Here is a 24,031-nt window from a genome sequence, read left to right as displayed (position 1 = left end):
AGGGACCTGCGCTGCTCCAGAGCCCAGAGGTCAGGGGCCCCTGCTGTACCCGAGAGCTGACCTCCGCCCACTTTCTGTCCTATTCCTCAACATCACGGTCATTTCTTTTAAAAACAGCCTCTTGTCCACTTAGGCAGGAAACATCAGTGACAAAGGAAAGGGGGCAGCTGACCTGTACCTCCCTCCACCTCAAGGCAGCTGCCCCACAGCACTGACCCTGTGCCTGGTGCAAAGCACTGGGAGCAAGACCCTCCAGGATGCCCACAGGGCTCCACCTCTGACCCCTGGCTCCCGACACCCACCCCTGCAGCACTTGGCTCCCCAGGGACACACGGTCAGGGAAGGCAGCACACTGTAGCTGATCGCCCACCCAGTACTGTCTCGGAGGTCTGAGGTCCAGGCACCGGGCACCGGGCTCCATGAGTCACTCCCCTGCTCTGGGCTCAAAGCGGGAGCTCAGGACTCTCTGGGCCTCAGAAGTCCCAGCAGGAGCCGCAGGGCCACAAGCAGCGTTTGCCCCAGAATCTCACCCCTGCCCTGCTCTGGCTCTGGGAACCTCTGCCAGCTCCAACTCCTCTGCCCCACACCAACGAGGACTCGGCTTCCTCGTTCCTCTTCCTTCCCACCCTCTGCAGGAGGTGCCGACAGCAGCCAGAGGCAAGGCAGCGAAAACGCTGAGCATGCGGATAACTGAGCCGCCTGGCGACCCTTCCTGGCGCCCTTCCTGGGGAGGACGCTTTGCCAGGGCAGCAGCTGCCGGCAGGCAGGGCGGCAGGGTTCCTTCCCCTTTTGTAAAAGAAGGCCGCTTCTTTCAACATAGGATGCTTTTATTTCGTTTTCACCGTGCCTTGCTGCAACTAAAGAATAGCGGCCATCGCTCATCAAGCCTTGGCACATGACGAGCATTCTTTATCCTTTTCTCTATCAGCCCATTTTTATGATGGGAAATTGCGTCTTGAAGAGGTTTGTTATTCTAGTGGAGGCCCAGGGCCCAGATGAGGCCCCTTCAGAGCCCCTTCCCACAAGAAGCCTCCAGACTGACCGTAGGTCACCCTGCCAACGTCAGGCAGGGAAGAGGGGCAGGTGGTGTGGGAATGCTCAAGTCCTGTCTTGGTTTTGAAGTGATGGCTCAAGAGAAGGGAGACCTTTTATTCTAACCCTGTGCCTCTTCTTCAGTCCAGAACCTGAGGAGGGAAGAGTAGCCTCCCTCCTTCCCACTGTGCCGGGCCCTGTGGAGGCCAGAGGACCAGGGCTGGGCTTCCTTCCTGACGTCCTAACGGGGAGTGGGCCTCCTCCTCAGAGCTCAGCGCTCTTTCAAAGAACTAATCCCGTCATGTGGGCATTTGGGAGGAAAAGAAGCTATTTGAGTAAGAATTCATCACTGGCGTTTTAGAGAATGAGAGCACCGTACAGAATTATAAGGCCGATGCAGCCTGTGAGGCTCAGTGCAAGTCGTCTCCTTTGCATTGGCCTTGGAAGTTGTCACTCCATCTGACTTGGTATCTAGATGCAGCGGGGAGTCTGGTCTCCACCTAAACGCGACAAGACCTTCCCTATTTTGCTTTCTCCTTCCTTTTCTTTTCACTCTTTTCAATTGGTGCCATCTTGTTACGTTTTACATATTGCCTTTTCTGTATGTATGCTCGCTAAGGCATCGTTATTTTAAGTACACTTAAGATTTTTCTGGTGTGAGATGACATAAGGTAAAAATCAACCATAAACATTATTTATATACTAATTTATTTATAAGTGATTTTATATAGTGATTTATATCATAATTTATTAAATTAATGAGCATATAGAACTTTGCAGAATTAAGTGATTTTCATTTTATCTATTTAGACTTAAAATCAGTAAAGCATTTTCCACCCTTGTTTCTCTTTGAAAATCAAACACTCCAGCCGAATGGCTTCCAAGTTCACTCAATGAGTACTCGCAGGACAGCTTTATGTAGGACTGAGTTATCCAGCTCAGACGGGAAAGGGCCGTGGCCCTGCCTCCACCCACAGGGAGGTTCCGCTACTCACAGTGAGCAGCAGCCAGGTGAGGGCAGAGCCTGGGCCACAGCAGGCAACTGATGCCTCAGGGCCTCCAAGGACACAGGCCGAGCCAGAGAGGCAGAAATCGCCTGCAGAATCAGCAGAGTAGAGGGCTCCTGTCCAGAGACCAGGCCTCAGGCAGGGACAGAAAGGACGCCCCAGTCTCTGCACCCTCACCCTCCTCCTGCCCAGGACAGACACAGAGCTGAAACCATCCCCACCTGCGCACAGAGGTGACAGAAGGGGAAAGAAAGGGCTGCCCCCCTTCCCCTCTCTGAGGCTGCAGAGGGAGAGGGCAGAGGGCCCTGGTGGGAAAGCTGGCCTGCAGGACAGGGGTGTGTTCAACTTCCCCAGAGGGAAGGCATCAGGCAGTGGCCACAACCGAGCAGACACACTCCTGAGTCGCTCCTCAATCCCTGCCCGGAGGCCGCAGTGGCAAGCGCAGGTGCAACTGCCTCCCTCCTGGCCTCCACCCTCCAGCCTCCAGTCTGCCTCGCTCACCTCCTGGGCCCATTTCCGGTGCCCCTCCTCTGCTAAAGACTGACTAGCTCCCGCTTCCTTTTGTGAATGTGGGGACAAAGCAGGCTGCTGGGTGAGGGGGCACTTGCTGACTGTGAGACTGGTTCAGTCATAGGAATAAGAAAATGGTCATTCTCTCCAGCACCGTCTCTGAATTTTTAAATGACCTCTGCACTTGGAAAGAGAGAATGTCCGCGAGCTCTGATATCCATTTCATACCTGACAGACACGTACCACAGATTCATATGCGACGTTCTTAAAGACGAAAATCTCACTGGGTGAAATGGAAGCATAAATATTCTAAAACTTTCTTCCCACTTCCTTGGAAATAGCTGCTCTGGTGACCCTATCTTCAGCCCAAACACCTGTCTTCACCGGAGTGTGGCAGGTGGCCGTCCACCCTTGTTCTTGAGTGTGACCAGGAGGCCCCGGGGAGCCTGGGGAGGGACAGGCCTGGGTCTCAGAGACAACAGAGTGTCCTGCACGTGCCAGTGCTGCCTCTGCTGGAGGCTGCTCCCCGGGAAGTCTGGCCGCGCCTTAGTCTTCTCTCTGCCACTCCTGACACTGTGCCCAGCTGATGTGGAAGGTCGGTACCATTTTGCTGGATTCTTCCCATTCATTCAGGAAGCTGTCTGCCTCTCTGGTTTTGCCAACATCTGGAGAAAAAACTGAGTGTCCACACAAAGGGGCTGAGAAGGGCCCCAGGCAGAGGTGGCCAGGGTCCTGTCCAGTCCTGCTCACACCTGTGGCAGTCTCTGGGTCTCTGTCAGCAGGAGAGTTCACCCAGCACCACACCTGTCCACCTGTCCATATGCACATTTCAAGATTATCAGAAAAGCTAAGTGTTATTTTTTTAAAAAACTGCATTGCCTTTAGAGGAACTTGTCAGTCTTTAAATGTCAGAGTGAATTTCAGGTGAGACCAGGAGTTCTTGAAAGTTCCTTCTAAAGCCAAGACGGGCCTCTGCAGTTTTCCAATCACCCCCGAGCTCAAAGCAGGTTTTAGTGATTTTCCTGTTTTCTTTTCTGATTATAAAAGTGTGATTCACACTCAAACACCGGAGAATCGCAAGCAGAGCGCCAGGAAGCAGAAATAACCCACAGTCCACAAAACCGCAGCTGTGGTTTGCAGCAGGTCCATCTTCAGCCTCAGGGAAGACCAAGCAGAGTGCACGGGAGAGTAGAAAGAGGAGGGACGCCACCATCGGTCCTGCTCACGAAAGATCCCACAGGTTCACCCCAAACCAGCGCAACCCGTGGCAGGGGACACCAGCCAGAGATGGGGCTTGCTGTGCACAACAAGGAATTCCTCTTTCACAACAGTTAGAGATGTAAGATATGAGCAATGAAAAGAAAAAGCCCGTCTACAAAGTCAAGGTGGAATGCTTCATTTGACCATTTCATAAAGGAGGGTAGCAAAGAACTCATAATAGCTGAGAAAGTAGAAACCAAAGCAGTTCAGCCACGAGGGAAATGGAGCTTCACGGTCCCCTCTGAACAGCGGGTCTGGAGGAACAGCATACGCGACCAAGGAGCTTCAGGGCAGGACTTCCTGTTGCCACTCTAATCTCTCGTCATTTCCATGGAGATCTGATGGCCGGGCCACGGGTTTGGGCCTTTCATCTTCTCAAACCGCCTTGGCTTTGACTTAACTTCTGACAGTTAAGCAGCGTGTCAAGAGGTGATTGCTACGGACCTGTGCATTCGTACGCCACTTCACTTTAGGCTTGCCATGTGCTGGATGGCACGCCCCCTCCCGGGCACCAGGCTAGCAGGGCGTGGACTCCACCTGGAGCACCTTAGCCTGCCAAGCCACACAGCCCCTGCAAGAGACCGCGTTCTCAGCGGCCAGTGTGGTACCCACAGCAACAGGGGCTGCAGGCTTGCAGAGGAGCGTGTGCCGAGTCCCGGTGTGTGCGCCACCGGGCGGCAGGGTCTCCACAACAGTGCCGCTGCACGGGTGACTCAGGGAACAGGGAGTCCAGCAAGCCTGGCACCCCGGGCGCCCTGTGGGTGGGGACGACTGTGAGACTGGGCCAGAAGGCGCAGCCCCCACGGGAGCCCGGTGGGTGACGACGTCAGCCCTGCTGTGCAGCAGGGGCCCACAGGGGAAAGGCCATTAGGAGTTGCTCCACCGCCATGTGGGAACAGGAGGGACGCTTTGAGAGTGACCATGGGCTCTGACTATGTGGCCGGAGCGGAAGGAGGCTCCTCCGCCAACAGGCGGAAATTAGGCAGAAGCCCTCCAGCAGCGTCTCCCCTCTGTGGAGGAAGGCGTGGGAACCCACGGGCATGCCACTCCTCAGGCAGGTGACCACAGCCCAACCTGCTTAAGCATGAACCGAAGTCACCTTAGTGCCTGTCTCTGCTCTGTGCCACTCGGGTCCCGTGGGGCTGCCGTGGGCCTCCGTGCTTCTCGACGCTCAGGCTCACTGACTTTCCCACAGAGAGGGACACTGAGCCCTCTGACCGCACCCAGGGTCCAGGTCTCTGTATACCTAGAGAGTGACAAGGCCCCTGTGGCCATCTGCATGTCTTTGGGACTGCAACTGGCCGGATCTGAATCCAGCTGTGCTGATCTTCAAGTGCATCCTCTGCAACAGCCAAGTGGGAGGGCAGTGGACCAGCTAGTTCTCAGTGGCTTTCTTTCCAAAGTCCTGCTGGGCCTCGGGATGCCACAGTCGGTAGGAACGGGCAGCGGGACTTCCGACGTCATCTGCCACCTGCCTGAGTCACGGCCTTGTGATGTGCATTGAGCGGTCACCATGACGCAAACCACGCAGGTGCAGAAAACCGTCCCTGTGCTTCAAGGTGCTGGTTTCCTTGGTGAGGAACTGAATGCAAGGACATCAGGGGAGATGGTCAACGGGGCACCTGAGCACAGCCATCACCACTGGGGGACGGCACTGCCACACACACGTCCGGCAGTCTCCACTCCTGTTCTGGGCACCTATAACACGGGCTTCTCAGAGGGTCCACACCCTGGCTGCCTGGCACCCCTGCCCCACTGGCCACCACCCTGCCCAGGAAGAACGTGCAGGCCTTCAAGGCTGATGGCTGTGGTTCAAGAGGCCAAGGACAGGTGGCTTCGGGGCAGCAGCGTGGCTGAAGGGGCAGGGAGAGCGGTGGAGGTGAGGAGAGGAGATGGGGTGTCCACAACCAGCTGCGCTCATTGGTCCATTCATTCCACCATCCACACGCGCATAGGCTTCTGGTCCCTGAGGACTTGCTCCTGGACGAGACAGGCCACCCTGCTGGGAAGCCCCCGGCAGCCCGAGAGCACAGTGCGAGCCCCCTGCGCAGGTGTGCGGAGCCGCGGCAGGTTCCAAAGGAGACACTTAACCCCGAGGAGGAGGAAGCCCTGGACAGACTGAGGTCCAGTGGTGTGCAGCTGGGAAAGGCCTCGGAGGGCTCCAGGTGGCAGGAGAGGCAGGAGCAGCCTGGCAGGCAGGCCAGGTGCTCTCCCCGCTGAGGCGGTTCCTCCTCTGGGAAAACTCAGAGGCCTGTACAAGGGAGCAGAGGGGATGGGTGGGGACGGTGACCTCCAGGATGCACAGGTCAGGCAGGAGAGGCTGCGAGCCCAGGGAAGGCCTCTGAGCATGAGCTAAGGACAATGGGCAGCCACGTGCAATGCCAGGCACGTGCTTAAGATGCACGCTTGGGGCACCACAGAGCGGAGGGCAAGGGGTCACTGGAAGCAGGGAGCTGCGCCACAGAGCTGGTCACTCCCCAGAGAAGACAAAGCACAAGCAGGCAGAGGTCACTCTGCGAGGTGTCCAGGAGGCAGGATCAACCAGACTCGGGGACTGAGGGGACAGGAAGGCAGGGCACCAGCCCTGGCCCAGGGTTCCTGCCTCAGGCCGAGCCACGCCCAGGAGCAGGCACCTCCCCCCTCACCCCGGCCACTTCCAACAGGCTGAGGTGGGGGAGGCAGGGAGCCGCCAGGCAGAGGGGGAAAAGACTCGCCTTCCACACAGGAAGATAAATCCTGCCCCTCCAGAGCAAGCACCCGGCTTCCCCTGAGCAAGCACCCAGCTTCCCCTGAGCAAGCACCCGGCTTCCCCGAGCAAGCACCCGGCTTCCCCGAGCAAGCACCCGGCTTCCCGGAGCAAGCACCCGGCTTCCCCTGAGCAAGCACCCGGCTTCCCGGAGCAAGCACCCGGCTTCCCCGAGCAAGCACCCGGCTTCCCCTGAGCAAGCACCCGGCTTCCCGGAGCAAGCACCCGGCTTCCCGGAGCAAGCACCCGGCTTCCCCTGAGCAAGCACCCGGCTTCCCCTGAGCAAGCACCCAGCTTCCCCTGAGCAAGCACCCGGCTTCCCCTGAGCAAGCACCCGGCTTCCCCTGAGCAAGCACCCGGCTTCCCCGAGCAAGCACCCAGCTTCCCCTGAGCAAGCACCCGGCTTCCCCGAGCAAGCACCCGGCTTCCCCTGAGCAAGCACCCGGCTTCCCCGAGCAAGCACCCGGCTTCCCCTGAGCAAGCACCCGGCTTCCCCGAGCAAGCACCCGGCTTCCCCTGAGCAAGCACCCGGCTTCCCCGAGCAAGCACCCGGCTTCCCCTGAGCAAGCACCCGGCTTCCCCGAGCAAGCACCCGGCTTCCCCTGAGCAAGCACCCGGCTTCCCGGAGCAAGCACCCGGCTTCCCCGAGCAAGCACCCGGCTTCCCCTGAGCAAGCACCCGGCTTCCCCGAGCAAGCCTTCCACCGCCTCCCAGGGAGACCTGTCGGCCCGGGGCACTGTCCCAGGAAAGGTCCCAGCACGGCCTATCTGAAGAGCTAACCGCTTCCAAAATAGTAGCTAAACACCCCCCTAAAACCAAACGCCTGGCAGGGAGGAGAGCGCATTCCACATTCCCACACATGGTTCCTTAATCAGGAGCAGAGCCTGCGCTGGCTCCCCTCTCAGACACTCACCCGAGGAAAGCCAGCAACATCTCCACAAGCCACCGCGGCCCCGACGGTCCCCGCGTCTGAATTCCCAGCCGGGTTAAAAAAAGGCAACCAGGAATGTTCACGCTGGTTGATTCAGGATTCAAAACAGAACCTCAGATGGGCTTCTACATTTTTCAAGCCTTGTATAAACAGATTCACAGTTTGCAGGACCCCTTCAGATGTGGCCAGCGGGGAGCAGACCAAGCACAAGTGCTGAAGCCCATTCTTCTCCTCACTAAGGGACACGGAACGGAGGCTCCTGTGTGCCCCCGAGGACACAGCAAGCCTCCTGCGCCACTTGCTTTGTACAGGACAAAACCTGGGTGGAGATAACTGTATGGCACCTGTTCCCCCGCCCCTGGGGACCCAAGGACTTTTGAGGTTTTCTTTGGTACCTTACTGCAGAACTTGGCGAGCCCTGGTGGGCACCCCCACGGGCTCACGAGGAAGCTCCCGAGTCCACTCCTCACCTGCGCAGGTTCTCCTCAAGCACCTCCACGTACTTCACGGCCTTCTCCTTCACACTTGCTTCTGCAAAACACAAGTCCAGCGTGAATGCCCCTGTGGGGAAATAGAAGCCAGAACCACGCAGACCTGAAGGCCAAGGCCATGGGATGTTGGACGAGCCTCTGGTAACAGCAGCCTCCTGTGTCAGGAAATCACGAGGCCCGTCGCAGCACAGCCTGGCCTCCTGCGCTGGAAGGAGGCTGAGGCTGCGGTATCTGGGGGAGGCAGAGATGGGGGCACCCTCACCGTGCCGCCCTGCTTGTTCCTTCCAGGCCACCTGCTATGGCTCCACGCACCTCCCCACCTGCAGGCAGCTTGGTCATGGGGCACAGGGAAGAGAGCAGAGAGTGGAAGAACCCCCACTACAGAGATCCAGGGGCCTCACCAGCGTGGCAGAGAACCCCAGACCCATTCACCAGCACGACCCTCCAGGGAGAAGGATCAGCCCCAGATGCACCTGACAGGCCATCGGACACTGTGCCTTTGCACCCGAGGGACCCAGACGTCATGGGACAGACGTGACAGCCCACGGCACCTGTCCAACTTCCAGACCCTCAGAACTCAGGGACACAGTTGGGAGTGGCTTTAAGTCACCACATTTGGCGACACCAAGCTACGTGGCTGCAGGAACCAGAAAGTGCTGCGAGTCCTGGACAAAACGGGAGATGCTGCAGCATGAGCTGGACAGGCCCATGGCCACTAGGCTGCAGGCTCACAGAGGACGGGGAGCAGAAAGGCGCTGGGAGGTCCATGTTCGTCCAGGGGAAGGCCACGGGCCGAAGGGGAGGAAAAGGGGTCCTTGTCCCTCACATCAAGGGGCCACGGCCAATTCCCTGTCTCAAAGACCACGTAACAAGAGGAGGGCATAAGGGTTCACTTGGCCAGTTCTAAGTCACATGGGCCAAGGACCCAGGGAATACCACGGACTGCTGTGCGCAGTCGATGAAGAGCGGACAGGTGTGGAAAGGCAGAGCGCGGGAGGGGCGCCACCCAGTGGTCTGCCATGCAGACCCCTCTTGGCCTCCGGGAACAGGCAGGACATGGCCACAGGAGGGTCTCACACTGATGGAGACCAGAGCACGTCTTTCTTCTCACTCCTTTTCCCCTCTTCCTTCCTTTCCTTTCCATCCCAGGTTCAACAGAGCAGGCTTCCATGAGATGGTGATCCCATGAACCAGCAAGGGGCCACAGAAAAGGCTGGGTGCCACAGGAGGTGCTGGGTACCACAGGGGGTGCTGGGTGCCACAGGGGGTGCTAGGTGCCACAGGAAGTGCTGGGTGCCACGGGAGGTGCTGGGTACCACAGGGGGTGCTGGGTACCACGGGAGGTGCTGGGTACCCATGGGAAGTGCTGGGTACCAAGGGAGATGTTGGGTACCATGGGAGGTACTGTGTGCCATGGGCAGTATTGAGTGTCATGGGAAGTGCTGGGTACCATGGGAAGTGCTAGGTGCACAGGAGATGCTGGCTACCATGGGAGGTACTGTGTGCCACGGGCAGTACTAAGTGCCACAGGAGGTGCTGAGGGCCACGAGAAGTGCTGGGTGCCACGGGAGGTGCTGGGTACCATGGGAACTGCTGGGTGCCACAGGAGGTGCTGAGGGCCACGGAAGTGCTGGGTACCATAGGAAGTGCTAGGTGCACAGGAGGTGCTGGGTACCCATGGGAAGTGCTGGGTACCAAGGGAGATGTTGGGTACCATGGGAGGTACTGTGTGCCATGGGCAGTATTGAGTGTCATGGGAGGTGCTGGGTACCATGGAAAGTGCTAGGTGCACAGGGGGTGCTGGGTACCACAGGAGGTGCTGGGTACCACAGGGGGTGCTGGGTACCACGGGAGGTGCTGGGTACCACAGGGGGTGCTGGGTACCACGGGAGGTGCTGGGTGCCACGGGAGGTGCTGGGTGCCACGGGAGGTGCTGGGTACCACGGGGGGTGCTGGGTGCCACGGGAGGTGCTGGGTACCACGGGAGGTGCTGGGTGCCACAGGAGGTGCTGGGTGCCACAGGAGGTGCTGGGTGCCACGGGAGGTGCTGGGTACCACAGGGGGTGCTGGGTACCACGGGAGGTGCTGGGTGCCACGGGGATGCTGGGTACCACAGGAGATGCTGGGTGCCACAGGGGATGCTGGGTACCACGGGAGGTGCTGTGTGCCACGGGGATGCTGGGTACCACGGGAGGTGCTGGATGCCACAGGGGATGCTGGGTACCACAGGAAGAGCTGGGTGCCACAGGGGGTGCTGGGTGCCATAGGGGGTGCTAGGTGCATGGGAGGTGCTGGGTACCATGGGAGGTTCTGGGTACCACAGGGGGTGCTGGGTGCCACAGGAGGTGCTGGGTGCCACGGGAGGTGCTGGGTGCCACAGGGGGTGCTTGGTGCCACAGCAGGTGCTGGGTACCATGGGAGGTGCTGGGTGCACAGGGGGTGCTGGGTACCATGGGAGGTGCTTGGTGCCACAGCAGGAGCTGGGTACCACGGGAGGTGCTGGGTGCACAGCGGGTGCGGAGATGCCCGTGCTGCAGGAATGCTAATGGAACAAAGAAGAGGGGACGCCAGGTCTCCTGAGAAAGGCAGGAAGCACCTGCGTCTCCCTCGCCCAGCGCTCCGGTGTCTGGTCCAGCCCCACCAGAGTGGCCTGCACGTGACTGGGTGGAGGGACCCAGCTAAACAACCCTGACTGGCGTTTGAATGTGGGACTCTGTGAGAACACTTACGGAGTGTAGGCCACAAACACAGTCCACGGTGCAGGGGTCCAGTCTGGGCCCTCTTCACACAGACACTGTTCTCAGCCCTACCCAAGTCGGACTCCAGGGACGCAGCAATGGCCGGGGCCAGGCGCGCACTCTCCCCACAGGGCACAGCAACCTCATCCGCGGTCTCCATCAGAACCCAAACCTGAAAACGTCCCCGTGGGCCTGATGGAAACAGTAACCATGGCCCTGCGGTACCCTTCAGGGTAAGCCGGAGATGGGAGAAGAGCGGGAGTGGGCCCAGGGGCCTCAGTGGGTGACACCCTGCATTTGGTGGCAGAGGACAGCAGTGCTGGTCACGGACACGGTGCAGGAAGTGAGCAACCTGGGGCAGAACGGCGTGAGGTCGAACGGCACACAGCTCCTGGGAACTGCAGTGAGTCAGGAGGGTGGCAGGTCCCCAAGGCGTCCCCCCAGACGTGAACGGAAGCCAGGGTTCTCATAGCGGGTCAGTCGCACATGCTGTCAAACACTGGCCGTTTCCCTGAGTCTTCGACAACAGTGCAGCCCCGAGTAAGGCCCAGCCTCGCTTCACAGAAACAGGCACCAGACTTCAAATGCCAATATTCAAGGCTCAATTGAGACAAAATTGATTTCCATCTAGTAAAATGGTCCAGAGGAAGACATGAAAGACAAAGGTGAAACTAGAATCCAGAAAATTATTCAAATTTCCAACATATGACTCCCTTCGAGTTAGCAGAAGGGCCTTGTCCGGTTGGGTAATTAAACCACACACAAAGATGAGGCAGAGACCCAGGGCCAGGGACACCCAGAGGTCAGCTGTTCGGAATGCGGAGGCAGCCGCACTGCCCCGGCAGGTGGCCTGGGAAGACGGCAGAGTCCCTCCCCAACAGTGCTGCTTGGTGACATTTGACTCAAAGGCAGGATGGAAACGCCACCCCTGCCCTGAGGCCCAGTTGGTTTTGCTGCTGGTGCTGAACCAGCGTGGACCATGGCATTGGGGACCCAGCAGGGCAGGTGACGTGGCAGCTCAGCCCACCCGTCCTGGAGCCCTGTGGGGGCAGGTTGAGCCGACACGCTGAGGGACGCTGCCTGTAAAGCAGCCTACCGGTGCCCCACTCCACAGGGGTCAGGCAGCCAGGGAGGGGTGGGCACAGGGTCACTGCACATCACACAAGCCTCCAATGCAAATTCACAGCAGGGGCTCCATAAGGGACATGGAATGAACAGGTGAACTCTCGGCACCAACCGAGAAAGGGGCAGGGGTTCCAGGAGGAACTCAGGAGGGACCAACGGCTTGTCCACCACCTCTTACATCCTCCCATGAGCCAGGTTCCACGTTGGCATCAGGTTGCAGAGCTGGACGCCATACAGCCACGGGTCTGGCGACAAGGACAGCCCCACCCACCTGTGCACACCCCCTGGGGCCACGAGAGCCCCGATGTGAGGGACTGAGAGCAGCAGCCCAGCCCAGGTTCCTCCTGAGGCCCGGAGGAGGCCTGAGCTGGAGCCCTGGGAGGACCTCCCAGGGCAGGGATTGGGGCAGGCACCGATGGAGCAGAGCAGCTGCTGCTCAGACGGGGAGGGCCGCGCTCCAGCACAGGGCCAGCTGCCCAGCCAGCCACCAAAGCCAGTGCCCCTCCGTCTCCGCTGACTGCCCTGTGGGAGGCGCAAGTGAGGCTTTTCCGCAAGACGCCACCCCTGAGAGCTCTGCACAGCAGCCCTGGGCCCAGAGCCCACCTCAGGGACAGGCAGTCCTCTGCCCAGGTCTGCAGAAATGGAGAGCCGGCAGCCAGGAGGGAAGGAGACCGACAGGAAGCTCTGCATGGAGGACGCTTCTGCAGCCTGGCCAGCAACCACGTGCTGCAGCCAGGAAGCCCCGGTTCATCTGAGGGGCCCGTCTCCAGCTAACGGGCGTCACAGAACAGTCGTCCTGACACCCCAGGAAGCCCTGCTCCCGCAGGCAGACTCCCGACACCCTCGAAGCCTGGGCCTAGTAAACCAGCAGGCATCAGAGACAGAGGGGAAACCGATGCCGGCAGGAGGAAAGCCGGCCAGGAGCAAGAAGGCTGTCAGCACCTGGCAGCTCCCTTCCAGCCCTGCGCACACCTGGCCACCTCCCCGGCCAGTGGAAAGAAGGCCCGCTGACACTGACGGCTCACTGGCTCACGCTCTGCTTTCCAGGATGCGACTGAAGGAGCTGGGCCTGGACACTAAAGCCAACTGCCTTGCCTCCAGGAGTACGCAGCTCACGTGCACACACAGGAGCACACACATGCACACACACATACAGACAAGCACACATGCACACACCCACCCATGCACAGGAGCACACATGTACACACATGCACACCCCCACACACATGCACACACATGCACACACACAAGCACACACATGTGCACACACATGTATACCGGCACACACGTTCACACATGCACACCTGCACACACAAAGCACACATATGTGCACAGACTTGCATACCTGCACACATGTACACACATGCACACAAGCATAAACATGTGCACACACATGTGTACACATATGCATACATGAGCAAACGTGTGTACATGAACACCCACACACAGGAGCACATGCATGCACACTTACATGCACAGAACACACCTGCACACCCGCACACACGAGCACACATCTGCACACACGTGCCCACTTGCACACACAAGCACACATGTACACACACATGTGTGCACACATATATGCCCACACATAGGAGTACCCACATGTACACACATGCACACCCGCACACATGTGCACACATGCACACACAAAGGATAACACCCATGCAGTCGCACACACAAGCACACATGTGCACGCATGTACACCCACACACGAGCACACATGTGCACACAAAGGAGAATACACATGTGCGCACACATGCGCATCTGCAAACTTACAAAGGAGCACACACGTGCACACATGTACACCTGCACACATGTACACACATGCATGTCCACACAGAGCACACTCGTGCACACCTGCACACACAAGCACACACATGCACAGATTGAATTCTCTTCCTTCTTTTTGACAGAAAGGAAGGCAACCTGAACCTTGCGTTTTAAAATGGAAAACTCTTCTTGAAATATTTGCTGTTAAAAAAATCCAGCCTGCTCTTCTCAGGCTAAAGAAAGCACCTCACAGCCCAGCCGGCAGCACGCTTCCGTCTGCCTCATTCCTTCATTCAAGTCTCACCACGGTTCTCTAAATCCCCTTCCAGGATGACGAGGCCGAGGCCGAGGGGAAGCATCTCACAGCGTCAACGAAGCCCACAGGTCCAGCTCGCTGGATGCCAAAGCCCACGCCTTTGACCAGCTCACACCCGTGGCCAGGGGCCAGGAGTCACCTGGGCCTCGCTGGAGGAATTCTCAGTTCACAGGCAGGAACTTGCCCTGGGGTAGGGGCTCCCGGGCGTGACTGCGAGTCCCCTGCAGGAGGGTCCTGTGACACGTAGGCGGGGGACCGAGCCAGCTCCCCACACCTCCACCTTCTGGCCCAGAACCAGGGATGCAACGATTCCCAAGTCATGAGGGTCTCCTACCGTTAAGAAGTCACACCCACCAAGCGCCTCAATGGTGTCCTTCATTTCTGTTCTGATGGGGTCTTGCTGACCCCACAGGGGTGGACCCTCCCAGAGACCCTGCCTTCCCACCCAGGCAGCACAGCCCACCCACCTCCCTGCTGGGCTCTCGCCTGTCCCCTGCCCTCTCTCCCAGAGGCAGGTGCCAGACAACCAGGGAGAGTTCCCGCACCAGAGCCCTGAAATCACTCACCCCGGCCACCCTAGGCTGCCTGCCTTGCCTCGCCCCCTCCATCCCGTGCAAGGCAGGGAAGGCTCTGCCCACCTCCCCTCCCTCTCCTCCTGACTACCCATCTTTCCTGCCTGGCTCTGCAGAGCGCAAGGGCCCCACTCCTGGAACTGAGAGCACCCAGCTCCCTTCCCGGTGGTAGGGTCTCCTGAGATGGGGCCTTGCCACACCTGGATAGCGACAGAGCCTGCACTTCAACATCTGTGGGGCCCCTTGCCCGTCCGCTCATCTCAAGGGCTCTGCGTGTGGCGTACGGGCCAAGTGCCGTCTTTGCCCCCGCCTTAGCAAGGAGCCTGCTTCTACCCACATCTGCAGTTCACTGATGGACGAGGGAGAAGGGAAGAACAAGCCTCAGCAGGCTGAGCGCCGTGAGCAAGGAGCTGGAAGTAGTGACAGGAAACGCGTCCTCGCCTCCACCAGGGTGCAGGAGTGAGTCTCACCGACAGCACCCGCTGGACCACTCCAGGCAGGCAGCACCCTCAGCACCAGGGCGTGGGGCCAGGAGCACCCCATCCGCCTCTCAGTGTCCCGGCTCAGCGCCCCAATGCTGGGCATTGCACGTCTGCCTGTTGTATGCTCCATGTGCATGCAGCAGAGCTGGGGCGGGCAGAGAAGGCTGGACGCAGAGCTCGGACAGGAAATACGGTGCTGCCTGCCCCAGGCCTCTCTGCCACATCCCTGAGGGGTGGGGTACGGTTTCCAACACGGCTCTCCCCACTGGAGAGGGAGCCCACATACCTCTGCAGCCCCTGCACTGGAGTCCCTGGGCCTTGGAACAAAAGCCCAGCGCCCCGCAAGACCTGCAGGTGCTGCCTGACAGCTCTTGCCCGCATGGTCCCTGTCCCCTCTCACCCTGGTCTGCCCCCTCACCTCTGCAGAGCCCTATCCCAGCCTCTGCCCGCGAGCCCCTCCTGCCCCTCCCTGCCAGGGCTTTCCTCTTCTTTTCGGCCTCAGCTCACGGTCCCCTCCCCTGTGGACACTTCCCTCAAGTCACTGGCAGATCTGGCCCTCGTGACTTTCTTCTGACCCTTGACAGTGGACTCCGAGTCCTCTAACAACGGTGACTTCCCTGATTTTCTCCTACTGGAATTCAGGTCTCACAGGGACAGCACATCAGCAGCAGGGTGGCTCGCCCCCAAGGTGGCTCCTCCCCACCAGAGACTCGTTCCTGGGGTGGTTTAGGGACTCTGCTGCAGAGCACCTGACCTTGCTATTCTGGCCACACTCCTGGATCCCACTGTCCTTTCCAGGAGCAGAGAATGGCGTGTGGGGAAACACCCTGGAGGTGAGCGCAGGTGGGGCTCGAGTCATCCCCAGGGAAGCACAAGGGCCACGGTCAGCCACGCACTGGCATGTGTGGGGTCACCAGTGCCCTGGTGGCACCAGCACTCAGCCCAGAAACCATCACCGAGACAGGCAGAGCCGCCGCATGGACACTACGGGCCCATCGGTGGCTGAACCGAACGGTCACCTGGGAACGGGGATGCGGGACCACAGGCACGGGGGGCAGGCACCTGCACCCTGCTGGCACATCTCACTCTGCCCTCACCCGGGTGTGGCAGAGCCAGAGGACCGGGACTCCGGGAAGCAGAAGGAAGGTCAGCCATAACAGGCTGGCTGGCCCCGGCCGCCCGCAAGCGGGGAGGTGAGCAGCCAGCGTCCAGGCAGGAGCGAGTCTTCAGCCTGACTCAGGAAATCATATTTGGGACAATGCTAATGTGAAATCTGGACACGCTGACACAGACATGGCACGAGCCTCTCTGACCGTTCACGGCAGTGTCCTCCCTCCCTCCTGCCCCCGCCTCTCAAGAGCACCAGGTCCACGAGAATTTAAAAATAGCCTAACATGGATTTCAAGTAGAGTAAGCTAAATGAGCCCAATTTTCTATGCCTTTCATTTTAAATTATGCGCTGAATGTCGAGAAGCATAAGGCGTGAGCGAGGAGGATGCGACATTTAAAATCTAATTTTCAAAAATCGGGTCCTAAGGCAGAAGAGTGAAAACGCATTTGCACATATAATTGCGCCTGCAAATCGATACTGGCAGCACCCGCGCCTGGCTGGCCCGTGCAAGGGCCTGGCCCGGGCTCACAAAGCCACAGGAAGCCAGTTCGCTGGCTCGGCGGTTCGAGCTGAGCCCTGCCCGGTGCCAGCTGGTGCACCCCATGCCCAAGTGGATGCGCTCTGGGCTCACAGCCTGGAGCCCTGTGTAAGCTGGTGAGGGAGGCACTCTGGTAACACGGCCTGTGCCACACGGAGGGCAGAGGGGCAGCAGGACGGCAGAGCACAGCTGAAGAAAGCCCTTCTCCAGGGAGGTGGGGGAGTCAGTGCCCTGAGCCCAGCCCAGTGGAAACCTGCCGAGAGCCGGAACAGGGAGGAGCCAGCGGCGGCGTGGCCAGGAGCTCACGGGCAAGGACTGGAAGAGGCGGACAGCGCAACACCCAGGCTGATGAAGACTGAAGCCAGGGACGGCAGCAGCCCAAAGCCGGTGTGGACACGGATCAGAGGGCGTCAGGAAGGACGTGCAAACCATTCCCGTGAGGGAGACATTCTCCTGCAAACCCAGTGTCCCACGGAGGCGGGTGGCATGGCCCCGGTCCTAGCCCATTCAAGTCACTGTCCAGCAGTTCAGAGTGGATGTAGGGAATGGGATCGGCCCTACGAGGGTCCGCTGATTGCTGCCATGTCGCAGGAGGCCAGGAATCGGACAGCGCTGGTGGGATGGACAGGGTGCCGTGTGGACTGCGTGACATGACCTCGGCCATCTTGAGTCACGGACAACTGCCACGGCTGTCCCTGAGTAACCCTGGTTGCTTTCCCTGCACAGGCTCCCAGGACCCTGAACAGAGTGGTATGCGGAGCTTTAGGCTGGATGCTGGGGCCAGGAATGTGCCCTTGCTATAGCTGGAGATAAACCAGGTCTGTCCACCTCTAAGTCACTTTCTTCCTGTAACCCCCTCTTTCTGATCAAATCTCAGGGTCCCCCTGGTCTAGCTGCAGCCTAGGGCCACCTTCCGTCACTAAGTCCCCAGCAAACTGTCCTCTGCAATCCTGGGCCTGTCTGCTTTCTTTGGTCTCGGGCACCAGGCAGCCAGGCACACCCTGGAAGGGCCGTTTCAGAACAGGGTGGCGAGAGGGTGGTGCTTTGACCAAGACACAACAGAGAGAGAGTTCATGCACGTGGCGGGGGAGGCGCCAGCCTGACCGGGCCTCAGGTTGGCCAACTGGTGGACAGCACCAGAGAAGAGCTGGAGAGGATGGGAACGAGGGGACGTGCTTGGACTCTCTGACGTTTAGAGCTGGTGCGTCTGAACAACTGTGCCGCAGAGGGTGGCTGAGGGGCCAAAATCAGGGAGGTGGTGAGCAGGGATTCCTCACGTGTCCGCACAGCCCAGAGGGTAGCGGGCCACTCAAGGTGAGGGACATCTCAGGCAGGGATTCCCCAGGTGTCCACACAGCCCAGAGGGGAGCGGGGCCCCTCAAGGTGAGGGACGACTCAAGCAGGGATTCCCCAGGTGTCCGCACAGCCCACAGGGTAGCGGGCCACTCAAGGTGAGGGACGTCTCAGGCTGCCACGTGCTTGGCGGCTTAACCACGCCCAAGAGCTTCTCTCCTTCTGTGATCAGGGTCCCAACAGGCTGGCTGGCTCCCTGCTTGGGCCTCCCAGGCTGAACGAAGGTTCCTTTCTGGAGACTCGGTGCAATCAAGTCTCACAGGATGTTGGCGGATTAGCAAAATGCAGTTCCGTGCCCTGGGCCAAGGTCCCTGTCTGCTTGCTTCACGGCAGCTCCCGGCTCACGGCCCCTCCCTCTGTATCCAAAGGCAGCAATGGCTTGAGATCTCCCGGGGCTTCCAGTCCTGCTGGCTCTTCTCCTCTTCTCTCCTGCATCCACCAGGGGAAGTGCTCCACTTCCAGGGCTCAGGTGGCCAGAGTAGGCCCACCTGGCCATGCAGGATGGTCTCCCATCAGGATCCACAAGCTTCCTCGTCTGCACCATCCTGTGGCCTTGGGGCGCAAAGTCCTCACAGGTGCTGGGGGTCAGGACGTCCTTGGGGAGCCGTTATTCTGCCTCTGGCCTTGGACGTCAGAGTTAACAGAAAAGGAAGCTTTGAAAGATGGGGTAGAAGGAGGAGCCAGCAAAGACAACGATGGAGGAGTGGGCACAGGAGAGGACCAGGACGGGAGTGTGCAGCTGCCAGTGGAGAACAGGGTGCTCCCAAAGCCAGCCATGGACCAGCTGCTCCCACAGGGCTGGGGAAGGATTGCCTGGGCTTTGCAGTAAAAAGACATCGGTGATCCACAAGACCTTCACACACACACACACACACACACACACACACACACACACACACACGTATGCATCTAGAAACTCCCACCAGGTGCTGAGCTCCCAGCCCCACGGCCGCCCCAGTCTGCTGACGCTGGGCTCCTTCCGCCCAGAGCCTTCCCTACCCTCAGTGGTGCCCCAAGTGCCCTGCCACCCACAGCCTGCACAGCGGCAGCCGCCTGCCCCTCACAGACCAGCTGGCAGGGCCGGCAGAGGGAATGACGTCCTAGTGCCGTCAGGCCAGCAGGACGCAGGACCTCACCAGCCTGGCAGAGAGGTGGACGGGAGCCAGCCCGGCCTTGGTTCCACATGCCAGTCCTCCTGCTGCAGGGAAGGGAAGCGCCTGCACACGGAACCCAGCGCTGCCCCTCGATCTGCCGACATCGATCCCCCGGTACCCGAAAGCACTGAACGCTGCAGAAAATCTATTCCCAGCCCCTCGGGGGCCCAGCATTTGTTTTAAGCATTTAAAACGCATTAGGCTCGACACCAGAGTGGCTAATAAGTTAATGTCCTAGGTATTTAGGAGGAGGGAGGTATAAAATTATTGGCTTAAAACGATCCCAGTGAAACCATTTCTTCTAACAAGATCGTCAGATGCACGTTTCCAGTCAGCCGCACCTAACAGCTCAGCTGAGTGACCCAGTGGGGATCGGGTCTGCCGAAGGGCTGGGCCTGGCAGGCTGCCGAGCCAGTGCAGCTTCTGCCTGGTCCGGCCTGTGCTAGGAGCGGAATCATCTCTTTCCTGATTCTGCCACTGAGCCCAGAGAGCAGCGTGCAGCTTCTGCTCATCATGGACACGCTACAGACACGGGGCGGGACCCTGGCACCTTTGACCAAAGAGAAGGGAAATAGGAAGTCAAGCCCAAGTTTTGGTTCTACAGAGAGCATCAGAAAGGCCCTGTGTATCACCTGAGAATCCCGTCAGGGTTCCTCGTAAGGGACTGTGGGAATATGATCCTGTTTTGGACTGGGAAATTCCTGTGGATGCGATTCCTGTGCGCTTGTTCCGAAGAGCCAGTGTCGAGATTCAGAGGCACATGGGGCAGCGGCCTCAGCACCTTCACAGCGGCCGCTGTGGGACACCCGTTCCCAAGCCCTCGGGGCAGGTCTGCCGGCCTCTACGTAAACAGAGCCCTGCCCGCACCTCCCTGCCAGCTTTCCACTCTGCCTACTGATTACACAACGCCTTCCACACTACCTTCCACCAATAAGATCACGTAACACTCTGTTACTGTGAAGAACGAACGCACTGCTGCCCTGTCCCTCTCCCCCATGGCCTGGAGGGACAGAGGCTGCTGCACGTGGCCGGGTGTCCTCGCAGTGACCTGCGCATCGCTCTCCCTGGGGCACCTGCCTCCTCTGCCCACCCCAGCTGGCCAGTGGCAGTACTGCTAAGTACCCACCTGCGCAGCCTTGGCCCAGCTGGGAGCTCAGCTCCCTGGGCAGGCTGGGTGGACCACTGGTCTGTATGGGAGACGCAGAGCACGGTGGGCTGAGCACTAAGGCGGGGCACCCGGGATGCCATTACTGCTCAGGCACAGAGCACCAGGGGCGCTGGGAGTCAGCACAGGGCGTCCCGGACTTTCCTGAAGTCGCCCCTCCCTGGTGCAGCCACCATCATAAGGGGAGCCCTCTGCGCCCAGTGCCACCCATCCCCCTGGCAGTGTGGCCACACTGAGGGCAGTCCCTCCAATGCTGGAGAGGAGGCAGTCGTAGACAGTTCTAGCCACCCCACGGCCTGCCATGTGCACCAGTAACATTCAGCCAGGTGAGCTGTGTGAGCCTCGTGCCAAACATTCTGGAAAGTTCTACCTGGCCTGTGCACTCTATTAATTGCTGTGTATTGCTATGTTTTTTTTTTTTTTTTTTTTGGACTGGGATTGAACCCAGGGACACTTAACCACTGAGCCACAACTCCAGCCCTACTAAATTGCTGAGTCTGGCTTTGACCTCACCATCCACCTGCCTCAAACTCCAGAGCCGCTAGGATTACAGGTGTGTGCCACACCACACCTAGTTTAAGGAATTCTTAAGGACAAGCTTAAATGTGCTTAATTACTCTTGCCTTTTAGCCATAATTACTTTACTTCTCCCTACACACTTGTGTGTGTGCGTATGTGCATGTGCACGTGTGTGCACGTGTGAATGTGCACTTGCATGTGCATGTGAATGTGCATTTGTGTGTGCCTGTGCGTTTGTACGTGCATGTGTGTGCACATGGGTGCATGTGTGTGTGCACCGTGAATTTGTGTGTGCACGTGTATGCACATGTGTGCGAGTGTGTGCGTGTGCACACCTGTGTACACGTATGCATTTGTGCATGTGTGTTTGTTCGTATGTGTGCGTGTGTGTGCATGTGTGTGTAGTGCTGGCCTGGTGCGTGCCAGACACATGCTACACCACTGAGCCCCGCCCCTGACCAGGCTTTCACCTCAGAATGCAGCCTAGTGTGTCACAGGGCTCTGCTGGCTGAAATGGCTGGCCAAGGCCACCAGTCCACACCAGAAGCAAGGGTGCGGGTGGCCGAGTGTGGCTCACTCCCACACCCTCTTCAGCACCTGTCCTTGCATGCGAAGGACAGCGTGTGCATTTGTGAGGCTTTCCCCACCTTCAGCCCAGTTATTCTTGCTTTGGAAAATTCTGGATCTGAATTTTGAGAAGTTCTTTAAAAAGTCTTGCTTTTCCCTCCCTGACCCTTTGTGGATTTATTTCCTCTGTGTAAATAACAAAAATGAGAGGAGTTACCAACATGTTCCCAAGAGGGTGGCTCCTTGCTTAGAGACCACACGCATATTAAACAACCAGGTCATGCCACAGTTCCCGGATGCTTGCTCAGTGCACCACGGAAGACCCAGGGAGCAGGCATCTCATCCTGGGTGTTAAGATGCCCCCAAATGTCTTTGGCACATTGGCAGGAACACAGAGCACGTGAGAACCCAGGGCTGCCCCGCTGACCTCTCTGGCTCCAACTCCAGGAGTCGATCCCTGCAGGCTGCTCAGACGCAGGCAGCAGCTCCTTTCTTGGGGCTCCCCAAGCCTCTCTAAATCAACTCCCGTGGAAGACACAACCCAGCGCACGCTCAGCCCCTCCAATCAGGGCGGCTGGGCACCCCATCACCACCAGCTCCCTGCAGACCACCTGTCTGGAGCTCGGGCTTCGGTTATGAACCGAGGCAGCTCCCAACTGCCAAGTGTGGGGCCACCGATTCCACCGCAGAACCAACAAGCAGGACGGGTCCTCCAGGCAGGCAGGGAGAAGGCAGGGAGAAGGCAGGGAGAAGGCAGGCAGAACACTCACTCACACGGGCGAGGGCAGTGGCTCAAGAGGAAGCACGCAAGGACCTCACCACGGGGCTGAGGCCGCTTCCAAACCGTTCCGTCTTCCTCCCACTGTGCACCATGGCATCCAGGAATTTGCAGACACCTCCAGGTCCCTGCCCTCACCTCGGAGACTCCAAACCCGCTTCCACGGAGCGGCCCACACAGCGGCCCTGGATCTGCCTCCACCTCTAACGTGGAGCCTGAGACTCCGGCCACATCTAAAGGAGCGTATTTCAAAATCTAACCCGGCAGGAGGCCCAGACACTGGGTCAACAGGAGAGGGGGGCTGCAGAGAGACGGTGTCCACAGGCCAAAGGGCACGTCGATGCCACGGGCCTCACGGCCACTGCCTCCTGCAGGCTCTCTTTTCCTGCTGGCTTCTCTCTCCGCACCTCACTTTCTTCCTTGTCTCCTCCTTCTGCCTTTTTTCCAGAAATGTCTTAGGACGAATCTCAGCCTGGCTGGAGGTTGGAAAGGCCAGCTGACCCTTGCTTCTCATCTTCAGCCTCCTCTTTAGAGCCATGCTGGAGCCAGGACCAGGGGCCTGCTCCTGGAAAGAGCAGCTTTCCCCAGATGGCTCAGGCCCCAGTGGAGGTGCTCCGTGCCCACCTTGGCCCCTAGCCTTGGAGGCCAGGAGGCCAGGCCGACGACAGAACTCTGGCCAAGGAGGGAACTGCCCACCTCTGCCCCATGTATCTAGTAGTAACTACAGCCAGACTTAATTTAGGGCACCAAGTCTTCCCCACTAATATATTTGGAGAGATACATCTGATTTTAAAAGATGCTGGGTTAAAATAAACTTGGAAACTGTTTTCTAGAAATTCACGGAGCTCCTCACAACACTCAGATGTGCTGTGAAATGTCACAAAGCCAGGGATGAGGACGGGTGCTTCAGGAGAGGCAGCAGGTGACCTAGTCAGAATGGCAGGTTGCTTTAAAGGTGGGCATAAACGAACGGATTATTTATTTTGTGCCAGATATCATAAGGCTTATGATTATTGCTATCTATCTGGTTTTGCTTTCAAAGCAAGAACCCAGAGCTGCCGTCATGGATTTAGACTGTCCCCTGGGGCCCGTGCAGCAGCACACAGAGGTGTGGCCTTCGGGAATTGACTGGGTCAGGAGGGTTCTGACTCGTCAGTGGACTGACATGTTTGTGGATTCATAACTCAAGTGAGTTGGGGGAGGGCGTTGTTATGAAAGTCAGCTCCTCTCTGCCTCCCGGCCTCCACCAGGGGTGCAGCTCTGCTCCACCCTGTGCTCCCCGCCATGTTGCCTCCCCATAGCACGGACTGAGCCATCGTGGGCCAAGACCTCTGAAACACTGAGCCAATGTAAATATTTACTCTTTCAAGTTATTTACCTCAGGCATTTGGTCACAGCGATGCAAAGCTGATTCACATCTTCTTACAGCCAAATGACAACAGAGTGGAAGTGGCGAAGAACCCAGCTGGCGGGGTAAACACTGCAACTTACCAGCTCATCCACCATGCCTGAACAGGCCCTTGGAATCTCTGCACCCCAATTCCTTATCTGAAGATTGGGACGGCTCTGTCACTCAACTCTTAGGGTGGCTACAGGGGTGGAGGAGATCATGGGTCCCCCATGGTAAAGACAGGAGTATAAATTGAGCTTCATTTTTAAACCAACTTCACAACTTAATCAGTCCTCTCCAGGATTGAGAATCAAAGGCATGACATGTTTTCACCACTATAAGAACAGAAATTTTGAATTTTAGGATGCTAACACTAGATAAATATTTAATGCCTCCATCAACACAGGAGAAATTATTATGCATTTTAGGACTGTTTTGCAGTCTCAGTTGGCTTAGAACACAGAACAAGCATTACT

At 58.5% G+C, this 24,031-nt stretch overlaps 1 protein-coding gene across 6 annotated transcripts in view; it reads right to left on the bottom strand.

Moving 5' to 3' along the window:
• The window catches only part of Disc1 (DISC1 scaffold protein), a 227,927-nt gene that overhangs the window by 74,138 nt on the left and 129,758 nt on the right, over positions 1–24,031 (bottom strand). For 4 of the 6 annotated variants that reach the window (XR_007104297.1, XM_047520403.1, XM_047520405.1 and 1 more), the window contains one exon: positions 7,957–8,017. Coding sequence is in view for 4 of the 6 variants with exons in the window: in XM_047520403.1 (XP_047376359.1) it covers positions 7,957–8,017 (61 nt within the window). In the remaining 2 variants the exon portion in view is untranslated. Of the gene's footprint in view, positions 1–1,814; positions 6,061–7,468; positions 7,571–7,956; positions 8,018–24,031 lie in introns of those variants that run through there. The other 2 variants (XR_007104298.1, XM_047520407.1) reach the window with 2 other exon arrangements.

Source organism: Sciurus carolinensis, chromosome 12 (genome assembly GCF_902686445.1).
Source record: "Sciurus carolinensis chromosome 12, mSciCar1.2, whole genome shotgun sequence".
Classification (NCBI taxonomy): Eukaryota; Metazoa; Chordata; class Mammalia; order Rodentia; family Sciuridae; genus Sciurus; species Sciurus carolinensis.
Note: the sequence above shows the minus strand (reverse complement) of the source record. Positions and strands in the feature narration are given on the sequence as shown.